We start from the raw sequence: 14,521 nt of genomic DNA on the forward strand, positions 1-14,521 counted from the left end.
CTCTCTCCCTTTTATTCTCTTCCACCCCCCCTCACATTCTTCCCTTCTCCCTCCCCAAACAAACCAAATGTAACAAATAAATAAATAAATAAAAAAGCGGGGTTTATTTAAATTTACACTCTGGTTTTTAGAAGTTCTATAACCTTTTTTTGTAGTTAAACCTGTTCAACACAAAAGGCCTTCCGCTCTAATCTGTTAGCTCGGTTGTTGGACAGAACAAGTAAAAAAAATAGACAATGAATTTTGGGCATAGGGAACAAGGAATAACCAGCCTGGATGAGTTTGGAACCGGTTCTGCTCTACTGAGGCGTCCTGCAGGATGAAGCTCACTCTGGGCTCAGACAAACCCAGAGCTTCAGCTCCTTCCTCTGTAAAGGCTCCAACAGGACAGTGGGAGCTTCTCCTGAACACTTTTAAATAAACAAATCCTCCATACACTAATTTAGCTTTCTTTTATTTCTAAAATCTTAATATTAAAAACAACGTTAAAAGGGTTCAGCAACAGAAGGTTTGTCTTCTCTAAACCTGCTTCCCTGCAGCCACTGCACCAGCATCACAGCACCCACACTCAACGCCACATTCTCACCAAGGACGTCACTGTGACTCATGTGGCGTTCCTTTGAAGGAACTGAAAACATGCTGATTATTGAGATTTATTAGACTGAATGGTTCAGATTTCAGAGCTCAAGTACGTAGATGTCACTGAAAGCTGCTGCTCTGAATCCATTAGCAGCAGCAACATGGCTCATTTCATCTAAAGAAACCAATTGAGGAGAAGACGGCGAGGCTCTGTCAATGCAGTAAACAGCTTTTATTACATGCCAGCTGCACATTTCCTGGGGCTTTAACTTCAAGAGCACAATAAAACCCCAATAATCTAATTGTTCTGAAATTTAATGAGAAAGATTCAAAAGTTTTAAAGCGTCTGCACTCCTGCTAGATATTTCATATCAGACTCTGTTAAATCTGCTTATCCTTTCAGTTTCTGCTCAGTTTTGTTTAAGCTTTATTTTTCGCCTGCTGGTGTGTGCAGAGAGGTCCAGTGAGACGTGGCAGAAAGTGCCGTCGGCAGCGTTTTCAGTCACCGACAGTCTGCAGACGAGCAGCAGCGGAGTCTCTGCAGCTGTAACCCGCTCCCTCTGGATGGGAAATGAATGCAGACTGTCACAATGAAATGAGCAGCCATGCAGTGATGAATGGCAGCCACTGTGGCTGCTTATTTAACAGGAAACATGCACAGATGAAGCGCAGGTCCAGCTTTTGTCGAGTCTCAGCAGCAACGCCGTGACACATGGATCCACAACCTTCCTCCTATTTGAGGGCAAAGCTTCTTTAATCAGGACAGTGAACATGTCACATGCAGATCATACTGCATAATATATTCCTGTGACATTTTATCCTCAAACATTTATTTTAGAACAAGCCATAAGGCTTATTTACCAGCCACTCAAGTCCAGTTTACATCAAAGTTTTCAGAGTTCCTAAACTTTCTGCAGAGGAGTCATGAACTCATCAGAAAATACTAGAAGTATTTCTTTGCTGGTTCCAATGCTGTTGTTGAAAATAGCAGGTATAAGTTATGCAGGTCTGAGGCTGAACAAGCCTTTCCCAGAGCATGAACCGAGTCCACATTAACCGGTCAAAGCAGAGCATCTTAATGGCAGTCCTACTCAGAGTGAATCCTGGTCTTTGCTCACAGAGACATCATGAACACTGGGGATAACTTTCTAAAACACTCATGCTTCAAATACGACAACTCTCTTCCCAAAAGCAAAATAGAACTTTATTGATCTCACAACAGCGACATTGAATTGTTATCATAGCACAATAAAAAAACAGCAAATGATAAATAAAATCAACACTAAAAGTCCCCATCTGATCAAATACAAGTTTTTCAAAAGTATGGAACACTTTGAGGCACAGCTTTGGATGGCAAACAGTTGACCCCACAGGTCAGATAACAGCTGACCCCACAGGTCAGATAACAGCTGACCCCACAGGTCAGGTAACAGCTGACCCCACAGGTCAGATAACAGCTGACCCCACAGGTCAGGTAACAGCTGACCCCACAGGTCAGGTAACAGCTGACCCCACAGGTCAGGTAACAGCTGACCCCACAGGTCAGATAAAGCTGACCCCACAGGTCAGATAACAGCTGACCCCACAGGTCAGGTAACAGCTGACCCCAAATGTCAGATAACAGCTGACCCCACAGGTCAGGTAACAGCTGACCCCAAATGTCAGATAACAGCTGACCCCACAGGTCAGGTAACAGCTGACCCCAAATGTCAGATAACAGCTGACCCCACAGGTCAGGTAACAGCTGACCCCAAGGTCAGATAACAGCTGACCCCACAGGTCAGATAACAGCTGACCCCAAATGTCAGATAACAGCTGACCCCACAGGTCAGATAACAGCTGACCCCACAGGTCAGGTAACAGCTGACCCCACAGGTCAGGTAACAGCTGACCCCAAATGTCAGATAACAGCTGACCCCACAGGTCAGATAACAGCTGACCCCAAATGTCAGATAACAGCTGACCCCACAGGTCAGGTAACAGCTGACCCCACAGGTCAGATAACAGCTGACCCCACAGGTCAGATAACAGCTGACCCCACAGGTCAGATAACAGCTGACCCCACAGGTCAGATAACAGCTGACCCCACAGGTCAGGTAACAGCTGACCCCAAATGTCAGATAACAGCTGACCCCACAGGTCAGGTAACAGCTGACCCCACAGGTCAGGTAACAGCTGACCCCAAATGTCAGATAACAGCTGACCCCACAGGTCAGGTAACAGCTGACCCCAAATGTCAGATAACAGCTGACCCCACAGGTCAGGTAACAGCTGACCCCAAATGTCAGATAACAGCTGACCCCACAGGTCAGGTAACAGCTGACCCCAAGGTCAGATAACAGCTGACCCCACAGGTCAGATAACAGCTGACCCCAAATGTCAGATAACAGCTGACCCCACAGGTCAGATAACAGCTGACCCCAAATGTCAGATAACAGCTGACCCCACAGGTCAGATAACAGCTGACCCCACAGGTCAGGTAACAGCTGACCCCACAGGTCAGGTAACAGCTGACCCCACAGGTCAGATAACAGCTGACCCCACAGGTCAGATAACAGCTGACCCCAAATGTCAGATAACAGCTGACCCCACAGGTCAGATAACAGCTGACCCCAAAGGTCAGGTAACAGCTGACCCCAAATGTCAGATAACAGCTGACCCCAAAGGTCAGGTAACAGCTGACCTCACAGGTCAGATAACAGCTGACCCCACAGGTCAGGTAACAGCTGACCCCAAATGTCAGATAACAGCTGACCCCAAAGGTCAGGTAACAGCTGACCTCACAGGTCAGATAACAGCTGACCCCACAGGTCAGGTAACAGCTGACCCCAAATGTCAGATAACAGCTGACCCCAAATGTCAGATAACAGCTGACCCCACAGGTCAGATAACAGCTGACCCCACAGGTCAGGTAACAGCTGACCCCAAAGGTCAGGTAAAAGCTGACCCCACAGGTCAGGTAACAGCTGACCCCAAAGGTCAGGTAACAGCTGACCCCACTGATATCACTGATGTTTCCACTGCTGAAGACATACCTTTTATCTGCCAGGTCCGTTTTATTGCCAACAAGCATGATGATGACATCACTTCCCCTCTCTGTTCGTACATCGTCAATCCACTTTGCCGTCTGCTGGAATGAATTGACATCTGAGGGAAGTAGGAGGAGTTAGTCTTTTAGGATGCTCGCACAGCTTCAGCTGTTGACATGCTGTCCTGTTGTCTTCATGAGGAGGACGGGGAATGTTCTCACTCCAATGCCTTGAAGTTGGGTCATAGCAACTGGACCTAAAGTATCTTTCCTTAAAATGTTTCACAGGTTCACCAAGCTGTGAAACGTTTCAAAGTAGAGATCTTAAGTCCAGTTGCTAAGAATCAGCTTCAATACCCTTCCTGAGGAGGAGTTGATCAATGTGAGCAGCCTTACACAGCCTGCACTGATGGTCAGTAATCTGTAGTGATGATCTCATCTCTCTCCTCCCGTCTCTCTGACCTGGCGTCATTGAGAATGCTGGGAAGGCAGGCCCAGCTTTGCTATGAGCCGAGACTCTGACTTTTTCACAAAGAGAGATCCGTCTTTGTAATTATGTTGTCTTTGACTTGACTGGCTGAAACAGTGAAACGGCATCAACCTTCTCCAGGATTTTTGAGAGCAAGGGTAACCCAGTAATGGGCCTAAAGTTGGCTAAGTCAGAGTTGTCCAGGTTATCAGAGGTTTAAAAACAGCACATTTGAAACTAGCAGGTACCACACCCGTAGACAGAATGGTGTTAATAATGGGGAGAATCGTCAGCTCTAGAAAGCCTGATGGCGTCTTCTAGAAAAGACAGTCCCAGGCTCAAAAGACTGGTGCACAGCTAGGTCAGAGCCGGGTGATTCCATAACAACTTCTGATGTTAGCAACCTTCTGAAGACTTTTTTTTTTAAGTCCTTACACAATTCAGAGGAAACTGAGCTGACATGTTGTCCTAGACGTCCACATACATGTTTGTATTCGTAACAAAGGAAGGAATGAGTTGCAAATGTCATGAAAGGCACTAACTTGTGATATCGTACACCACCACGGCCACAGTGGAGTCTCGTATATAACTGGGGATGAGGCTCCTGAAGCGCTCCTGTCCGGCCGTGTCCCAGAGCTGTAACCTCACCTGGGGTTCAGAGAGAGACAGCTGACGAGGGAAGATGATTCAAACGGTCAGAGAGCCCGGAAACAAGAGGCTCCCTACAAACATGCACAGCTCTGATTCACTGAAGAAAAAAAAACAATTATCTGCTTTTGAAAACCTTACAGATCAATACAAATGACAACAAGACACAGATTGAAGGGTTTTTAGCATAAAAGGCTGGTGGTTAACACTGCCCAGCTGTATAGACACAACCAAAGTTTCAATGAAGATAGATGTAACTTTAGCATCTATAACAGCAGTAGATCTGATCCTTACCGTGCGATCTTCCAGATACATGGTTTTCGACAGGAAGTCGATTCCGATTGTAGCCTGTTAACAGAAACAAAGATTTCGTATGGTAAATGGTGTATACTTGTCCACCGCTTTTCTACCTTCCTCGAAGACCCAAAGTGCTCTACAGTCACAGTCCCATTCACACACTGGTGGCGGCTCCGCTGCCAAACACTAGCGCCAACCTCCCACCAGAGGCAAGGTGGGGTTCAGTGTCTTGCCCAAGGACACTTTGACACATGGGTGTGCAAGGCGGGAATCAAACCTGAATCTTACGGTCAGGGGACGATAACACAGATCAACATCCGTGCACAGACTGAGCACCAGAAGAAACGTGATAATTCATTACTGGATTTTAAACAGTTTTACTTTCAAATTGGATTCTAAAGGAAGACCATCTGAAGGATCAGTCGGTCAGAGGAAGTGATGGAGTGGCGTCCACGCTGTCATGAGGCCGATGGTGGAGCGCTTCTCTTCCAGGGATGTTTACTTCCTGCATCAAAGCCCACACAGCTATCCGCTGAGCTGCCCTGCCACCACACCATCAGCTGCTCCGCCTCGCAACAGCCCAGACCGGCAAATCAATGCTGAACTGCACGTCTTCATTTGTCGCTCCTTAAGACTGTTTGGAGTCTAAAATAACCTCAAGGTCAAAAAGGTCACTCAAAACCTTCAGTGATACTGGCTCTCCATGGGTGGAGATGGAAAAACTGTCCTTCAAACCTCTATCAGTAAAGAGGTCATTTGGGATCACATGGGGGGCACCACTTCCATTATCCAACCCCCGTACAGTTCATAATTCAGTTGTGTGGGATTCCATCAAAATAAGTCATCAATTCGGGAAATGTTTTGGTTATTTAGGAATGAGTTTCTTTACCCCAATAGCATCGAATCCTTCTTTTCCACCCTCCTTGTCAGATGCCACTTTTCAAAGATGGCATCAAGAGGGTCTGAAGTATTTTAACAATTTAGTTATCAGCAACCAGTTCACGTCTTTTCAACAACTGTCCAGCAGGCATAATGTGCCAACACCACATTTTTTAGAAACTTACAGCCGCTTCATCTTATTATGGTTTTCCAAGCAGAATGTCTCCGATGACGTTGTCACATTTAACCCAACTTGAAAGAAGTCCATCAACAAAATGCTTAACATGTTTCCATACATGTCTCCCTCCAGGAAAACCGTTAAAACCTTTTGGGAAAATCACTATAATTAAATCACTACAAAAGACACAAATAGGGACAAAATCATGACAAAGATGCATTCATCTTCAATGGGTGCGAGACATTGTCTCATACAGTTCACCTCCGTAAATGCAAACTGGCTAAAATGTATCCACAAGTCGATCCTATATGTGACAGATGTCAATCATGGCCACCTTAATTCACATGATTAGGTACTGCACTAAAATACGCCGTTTTGGAGGGATGCGTGTGAGATTTATTTGGATCTTTGGGACAAGAATAACGGCAGACCCTCTCATGCTTTTGTGTAGGATTAGTGATGAAGGGGTACCTTTGCCTTCTGGGGGATTTTTTGGAAGGACCACAGTATCACATTGGATTGAAGATGTCTTATTTCACTTCAAACTTGAGAAAAGCAGGAACACACAGAGGTTCAGAACGGGAATTTGACTTAGTATGGAAGAGCTGTTTGACTTTTTTCACGTATCCGTTGAACAGAATGACTTTCTGTCTCGGCTGGTTTTGCATTATTAGAATTTTTTGTTCCGTTTTGTTTTGTGTTTTTTCAGGCTGTTTTTTCTCTTATATTTTACTCTCTTGTTACTCATTTTCGTAGTATCTCCTGACATTATGTGTTTTTTATGTCTCCTTAACACACTTACATATATATACATGTAAACATATCATAATGCTATACTACGATCATAATCTGAGCAATTGTTGACAGCAGGAAGGGGGGGGGTGTCATTGTTTGTCTTGTTTGTGTCATTATGTGAAAAATACAATAATTAAACACAAAATGGGTTCCTTTAAAAGAATAAACAACCTGATGGTGAAATCTAGTCAGAGTCTGTCAGTTCAGACGTTTATTTGGACCGACAGCAGAGGGGTCCTCTGTTATGAGACTGATTTAAAGGCAGGCTGGAGCGAGGAGGTGGACGGTCTGCAGCCGCACCTTTGACCCCTGACCTCTGCCTGACAAACCTAAAAGATCGGACATTTTGAAAGCTCCTTCATAAAACATACTCACATTAAGTATAGACTAGCGCCACAATTACTCCACATCTTTGCTGAGTCTGAACCAGCAGCGCGTCCACCTCCCTCTGTGACAGGACAGAGCATCAGCAGCTCGCTCACGCGCCGGTTTCCTTGACAATGCCAGCTACCACACTGGACTGACTCAAAGAGTCTGGCACAGAGACAGGAAGTCATTTAAAGGCTCCCTTCAGAAGATCCAGCAAAGCAGACGTGAAAATAAGCTGCCACTGTGTCTTAAGATCCATCAGGAACTGACCTAATACAAACACGTTCTGTACTTTACCAGAGCAAAACCGGAAATTTTACACGTGCAACTGCAAATGCCTCCAAAATAAAATGCACTTTATGTTTGCCACAAAAATTATCATATGCTTTGTGCAGCTGTGATTGATAATAGACAGCTTTGGGTTACAAATAAGAATCGTAAACCTTAATTGACAAGAGAAGTAATAATTAATCTAGAAAGTGAAACTGAAATGAGACCAGTTGTCTTCAGTAGCAGAAGGTGTTTTCAATTCTGTAGAAGTCTTCCTTCCAAAGACAGCAAAACAGAAACACCTCTAAATGTCAATGTAAAAAATTTGAAATAGTGCACATATGGATATAAGACCGAGCACAGTTCATGGCCTTCTGTGGGTGACTGAAGCGTGCTTGTTCCAAAAACAATCGAGGTCTTTTAGTTTAACCTCAACATTTCTCCCTCATTTGTTTCAATAGATTAAAGCACAATACATTTACTACACAACATTCAAAGTCAGAAGGAGAAGCTTGCTCCTGCTAACACAGAACACTGGGACTTCTATTCACTTTGCTCAGATGTTGCATCCTGAATAGATTTGAAATCTTCTGCTTGTACAGAGTCTTAATTCACCGGACATTTCAACCCAAAGACATTTACCAAACAGAAAGGTATTTAAAGTTTTGTTCTGAAAAAAAATGAGTAAAAAGCAAGGAAGGAAGAATATTTAGTTCTCTTTCAATACAATTTTTTACTGCTTTTACTAAAAAAGTGTGGTTACTATGGATACACTACATGGGTGGATTTTTGTAAAACCACACATTATGATTAACTTCCTTGACAGATGCTTGAAACTGAGCCTTTTTGAATCTAAGTTTGTCCACAACGTTTCAAAAGTGAAGCAGATCTTTTCCGCAGAGACGATCAGATGTTTGCTACATGTCAACCCGATGGAAATGTCTTAGCCTGAAGTCTCAGCAGATTCTCACGTCAGCTCTAGTGACAGAAAAGAAAGAAACTGAAGAGAGAAAGCCTTCTCTCCAACAGCAGAGTTTCTCTCCAGCCGGATGGACCTCGAGTCACGTCATGCAGACTTTTGCTCACAGCAGCAGCAGCTTCTTCACAGACAAAAACCCTTTCATCTGCAGTTTACTGCCAGTCATGGAGCTGATCTACAATCAGGCGTCCCTTCCTCACTGCACAGGCTGTTGCAATCACAGATCGCACTTCTCTGGACAGCAGCAGGCAAATGCAGAACACACACTTTACTGATCTCACAACAGAAACGGCCTCCGTTGCTCAGTAATGTCAAACAATTACAACAATCCTCATGATGTTGATTCTTTAAAACAAAGATCAGATTTGTGATTATTTTTTCTTACAAATGTGATTAAAATCCAGGACTGTTGTGTTGCAGCCGTGAAGCCGGTCTGACAAAGTAATCCAGTCCTGACCAAATGATAAATACAACTAAAAGTAATCAATGCTCTACAATTAGCTGCAGTGTGAACTGATGTTAACGGATTTTTCCATATTTTATTAATAAAAATGTAAAAAAAGAAAATTTGTTCTAAGTAATAAAACGTCCAATATTTCTTCTAGATTTCAATTATTTTCCATATCATGCAGTTTCACAAATTTTTGATTTAGCTGCAGAAAATGTGTGCAAGTCCCGACCTGACCTTTGCACCACACACACTTCAAGGGATGATCTGATCACATTGCAACCGCACCAATATTTTCAAGGTACCTCCAGATCCCACCTGCACTACAATCTATCCACGACTGTATCCACAGACTACTGCCAAGACTCCCTCCCCCCCCCCCCCCCCCCCCCCCCCCGTTTAAAAAAAATAAATCATAGCCCTGACCTGAACCCTACACCTAACCCCTACCACAAGCTGGGGAAAGTATGGTGCACTGGGGTTCTGTCCTCTCCTCTCCTCCTCTTCTCTATTCTTGATGATTTATTTCTCCATGCCTCTGTTTGGTGCAGTGCGATTCATGTCTGTCTCTCTGTCCCAATGCCCACAGAGGGGAATGGGAGTGTAAAGTTTTAAAGCATTGTCTTTATATTTGTTTAGGAAATATCATTTGGATGAATGTTTTATTATTAAGCATCTCAGTTAAAAAGAGTTTATTTTAAATGAAGTTGAAGTTTTTCCAAATAAGACGTTTATTTTGACAGAGCCATCAGCTTACATCACTTCCTGTTAAAAGTCTTCCGGCCTTTTCTTGGCTCTTCCTGCAGGCATGACAGAGCCTTTGTGACAGTTCTGAGCTTAATCCATGGCCATCCACTATCATCAGAGAGGCCTTGCTGTAAGTTTACCCAGTTAAATTTCAGAATGTTAAGAATTTCTACAATTTGTTGTTAGATTGACATATTTTGGAGAGGTTTTAATTTTTAAAGAGATACTCACAAAAAGATAAAGCTTTATTGATAACTGTACATAGAAACATGTTGTAAGGTTACAGACAGAATGTACTTTGTGATATTTGTTGCAGTTTTCACCAAACGTTATTGAAGTAAACGGTGAATCTTACGACTGTCTCTTCATTCAACACTGTTTAACTTGATGTTTAGTCAGCAGTTTGACACGCTCAACGAGAACTTTACAGGGAGTGATTCCAGATTCTGGGCTTCTGTACTTGGCTGTGGACCTCACCTCTGGCAAGTCTCGTGCCCCCAGCCTTCCCCCCACTCATCTGGATGAAGCCCATCTGCAGCACTATTCAACACGTAGTTGTGGCGTTAGATAAGCTAATTCTTCTCTAAGAGTTCTGGTACCTCGTCTTTTTGTCCTGAGAGAGGATCCCTCCTTCATGTGGCCACCCCAGAGGTTTCTTCTTCTTTTTTTACGGAATCCGTTTTTTTTTAGGAGTTTTTCTTTACCGAGAAGGAGGGTCAAAGGGCAGGGATGCCCAGTTTATTTTTATTTTATCCAATACTTATTGAATTCTATGCCTTCTTTAGGATTCATGTTTATTACACAATCATTTGTATGAAGCCCATTGAGATGACTATTGTTGTAAATATTAGGCTATATAAATAAAATTGAATTAAGGCCCAGAGTCTGGTGGTCAGTCATGATTGACAGCTCCACCTGACCAACACTCTGCCTCTGGAGGCTCCTCAGCAGCGAGGACCACTGCTGCTGCCCGTCTCGGCTGGATGGCTGCTTGTCAGGAAACTGCTTCAGAAGCAGCTAATGTTCCTCACTGCAGGCACAGCCTCGTGCTACAAAGCTCACGCTTGATCTCATCTTTTTGATTTCACGGAACCTGTTCAGACACACAAGTCTGACACAAGAAAAACGGCGCTGGATCCAAAGATATGTATCATTTCATTAGGACAAAACCCTCCTGCAGGCTTCAGATGCATCAATTATACGCCTAGTTTACCACCAACACTGCTGTGAAGCATTGGAATGGATGCTTAAAGATTCCAGGGGCCTCATTTATAAACGTTGCGTACGCACAAAAGAAGGCGTACGCTACTCTCTACGCAATAGTTGAGATTTATAAAAAGCAAACTTGACGTGAAAATGCGCGGTCCTCAACGCAAGCTCTGACCCAGGCGTACGCACAAAAACAGGTGAAATGAGAAACGGCGACACCGTCGGCAGATGGAAGAAACACGTGAAAGTGACAGTGTGTGCCAAATCGTGCTGGCATGTGCTGTGCTACACAATGTGGCACAGCTTAAAAACGTGCCTCTACCCCCTGGCGCCGATTGCTATGATGGCCCCGACCCTGAACCCCATCCCCACGCATTTGAGCCATTTGCTGCTGCTGTGCGCCAGCGTTTGGAAGTGATGCGTCGCTTATAAAGAAAAAGAGGTGTGGAAAATATTATTTATTTAAGAATTCCCTCATCGTGCAGTTTATTTCAGTCAGGGCGATCTTGATTTCGCCCAACTCCTTGGCCACCTCTCTGATTGAACTACTGACTTCCCTCTGCATTTCAAGGACTGCATCGGTGAGGACGCGTCCACTGCTGGAGGGTTGAGAGCCGCGTGCCGTGGAGACGCTGGGGCCAGACGGCTGCTCAGCTGCAGCATCGTAACCACTGGCCCCGCTGGAACACCCAGCAACTAAAATAAAATTTTTCTATATTAATAATCTGTAATTGTGTAGCCTGCATACATGTGACTTGACTGCATTCATTTGAATTATTTCTCTTACCTGTGTCACCCTGACCCTGGCGCGTCGGCGTCCCCTCCGTTTCAGTCAGGTGACTGAGGCGGAGGAGGACGCCGATAAGGGGGACTTAATAGGCATTCCCCAATAATAGCGGCCAGTTTCTCATCAAGAGGGGTCAGCTCCGGTCCCCCCCCCCACGTGGCGGACACACTCTGCCGATGCAGCGCTAGACATTTTTTTGCCTCGACTTTGATGTCCGATCATTTCTTTCATTTCTTTTTTATTTCGGCCACGTCCGAGGTTGTGAGGCTACAGCATTTACGGCGTCTGCCACCGTTTGCCGCTCACGTGCCTTTTTGGCATTAGTAATGCCCACACTGTGCCCCAAACAACACTTTTCTCCTCTTTTCCACCTCGCCAACGATAACTTCTACTTCACATTGAGTGAAGTTACGTTTTTTTGATTTCCCCTCTGTGTGTGCCATGATTTAGCAAGCCATGAATATTAATTTGTGGGCGTTTCACGGACTATTTATGGGCAACTATGGGCGTGTCATGTAGCCGCAAAAGCTGCGCTGCATTTAGAATCGGTTGTGATTTATAAAGGGAAAGATGCGTAGGATGTGCGTGCGCACGGTTTTATAAATCCGAATATTTCTGTGCGTACGCACGTCCTATGTTTCATCCGTACGCCACTTCTGACGCAAATCCTACGCAAAGTTTTATAAATGAGGCCCCAGGAGTCCACCCAAAGAAAAGATCCGTCTCTGAGGAACAGAGAGGACAACGGTCCACGACCAAACTCAAACAACTGTCAACTCAAATTTTCCAACCACTGTGTGAAGACTGAAGGAGCTTTTTAAAAAAAACTAACGGAGGAAGTCAGCTTTAGATATTAAAAACAAACAAGGAGTGCAAGTACCTGCATCCACCTGCCGCCCCTCTCCTCTGTAGGATGTGCCGAGCATCACGCAGGAGAGCATGCAGACTTCATGAACGGGGTCATGACTGCACTCACAGAAACACCATCTGAAGAGTGGATTTTCTCCAGCTCAGCTGTATTTGTGTCCGAAATGAGTCGATCTCAACAGCAGCAGTAAAGTGTTTACATTGAGGATTTGTTTCTTTACTGAAGGCCCATTAGAGCGCAGGTAAACGGATCAAAAGAGCCGATGCTCTTTAAGCTGCGTTCACTCTGAACGTGATTAGAGTGGCAAATCCGCGTTGGCCGCCTATCTTTCACCGCACGGCGAAGTCTCTGCTCGCCGCCTATCCAAAAATGCGTTCCTGAGCTTGCAGCCGCATGTGGGAGGAGCTTCATACTAATGTTTTTAGCATGATCGCTACATGGAGCCGTGTCTGTGTTTATGCCGTTTACAATGCATGGAAAACACGGATGTTGTAGAGAGATCAGGTTTGTTTATCATGAAGAGCTCTACAAACAGCGGTTATCACCTCCCCATTCAGGTTTCATGGGATCATTCAAAGACTCTCCCCGTACCAGGAGCTTCCCTCCTGCTTCGAGAACTGCGTCTGCATAACAGCCATCGCTGCGTTTTGTGACCCAGTTTGAAGGCTCGCTGTCCCGCATTAAAGGGAAAATTTTAAAATACATAAAATTAAGGGACCTATTTTATCTTTGTCTCTATGAAAAAAAGAAAAATATCACAAAGTTCAGGAGGCCCGAGCAGGCTCCCTTCTCATCCTGCAGTGGCTCTCTGCCGGTGCAGATAGCGAGCTCAGCCGGCCCCCGGGCTGCTGGCTAGCCGGCAGACAGAGAGCCGCCGCGGAACTGACCGGCTGGCAACCTGTCCAGGGTGTTTCCCGCCTTCGCCCAACAGTAGCCGCGGCCCTCGTGGGTTAACCAAACAGACAGAAGTTCAGAACAAAAACGCTGGCATTGGATGTGTACTCTACCCACTTATCAATTCACTGAAAACAACACGTGCCCAAAGCTGAGTCCCTGATTGGCAGATCCGACCCAGCCACCAAGCCAAAATCCAGAAATTTGAACTCTGGCCATGCCGCTTAAACCACGCTGCTGCAAGGTCAGAGACTATGTAATCCCATTCTCTGCCTTCGCGGTACTACGGTGGCCCAGAAGGGTCACAACACAACACATTAACTTTATACACAACACACTAACTTTACACACAACACATTAACTTTACACACAACACATTAACTTTACACACAACACATTAACTCACAACACAACACATTAACTCACAACACAACACAATAACTCACAACACAACACATTAACTCACAACACAACACATTAACTCATGGCCCAGAAGGGTCACAACACAACACATTAACTTACCTCACAACACATTAACTCACAACGGAAGTAAAGCAGCAATAGAAGTGCTTTTATTCTGAAATTTCCACTGGGCTGAGCAGCTAACTACCTAACAGAAAGTAATGTCACAGTGAGCTGTGGAGGGAGCATGTTATTGCTACAAGAGAAGCTAGCAGCAGTGTTGCCAGAAACTTTGTCTTTACTACAGTTCTCCTTCCTCTAAACACACACAATATGAACACACACTCCTCCCTCCGCTCTGACACCCCCCTCTGTCGCTGCACGCACGCTCCTCTCCCCTCCTTTTTTCCGTTCCGTCCTGTGTGTGCATGTGTGTTGGGGACTGCACGTGCCTGTGTGAGAGGACGGAGCGGAAAAAAGGAGAGGAGAGGAGCGCGCGTGCAGCTCCCTCCACAGCTCACTGTGACATTACTTTCTGTTAGGTAGTTAGCTGCTCAGCCCAGTAGAAATTTCAGAATAAAACACTTCAATTGCTGCTTTACTTCCGTTGTGAGTTAATGTGTTGTGAGGTAAGTTAATGTGTTGTGTTGTGACCCTTCTGGGCCATGAGTTAAT

The 14,521-nt window shown here is 44.9% G+C and overlaps 1 protein-coding gene across 5 annotated transcripts in view; it reads right to left on the reverse strand.

Annotated features, from left to right (window-relative positions):
• Window positions 1–14,521, reverse strand: part of rab6b (RAB6B, member RAS oncogene family) — a 46,285-nt gene that overhangs the window by 5,986 nt on the left and 25,778 nt on the right. For 2 of the 5 annotated variants that reach the window (XR_002290104.2, XM_004067600.4), the window contains exons 3-5: window positions 5,019–5,072; window positions 4,619–4,745; window positions 3,615–3,726 (exon numbers count right to left, since the gene is read on the reverse strand). Coding sequence is in view for 4 of the 5 variants with exons in the window: in XM_004067600.4 (XP_004067648.1) it covers window positions 3,615–3,726; window positions 4,619–4,745; window positions 5,019–5,072 (293 nt within the window). In the remaining variant the exon portion in view is untranslated. Of the gene's footprint in view, window positions 1–3,614; window positions 3,727–4,618; window positions 4,746–5,018; window positions 5,073–12,562; window positions 12,734–14,521 lie in introns of those variants that run through there. The other 3 variants (XM_020702895.2, XM_011473668.3, XM_004067599.4) reach the window with 3 other exon arrangements.

This window comes from Oryzias latipes, chromosome 4 (genome assembly GCF_002234675.1).
Source record: "Oryzias latipes chromosome 4, ASM223467v1".
In the NCBI taxonomy this organism is placed as follows: Eukaryota; Metazoa; Chordata; class Actinopteri; order Beloniformes; family Adrianichthyidae; genus Oryzias; species Oryzias latipes.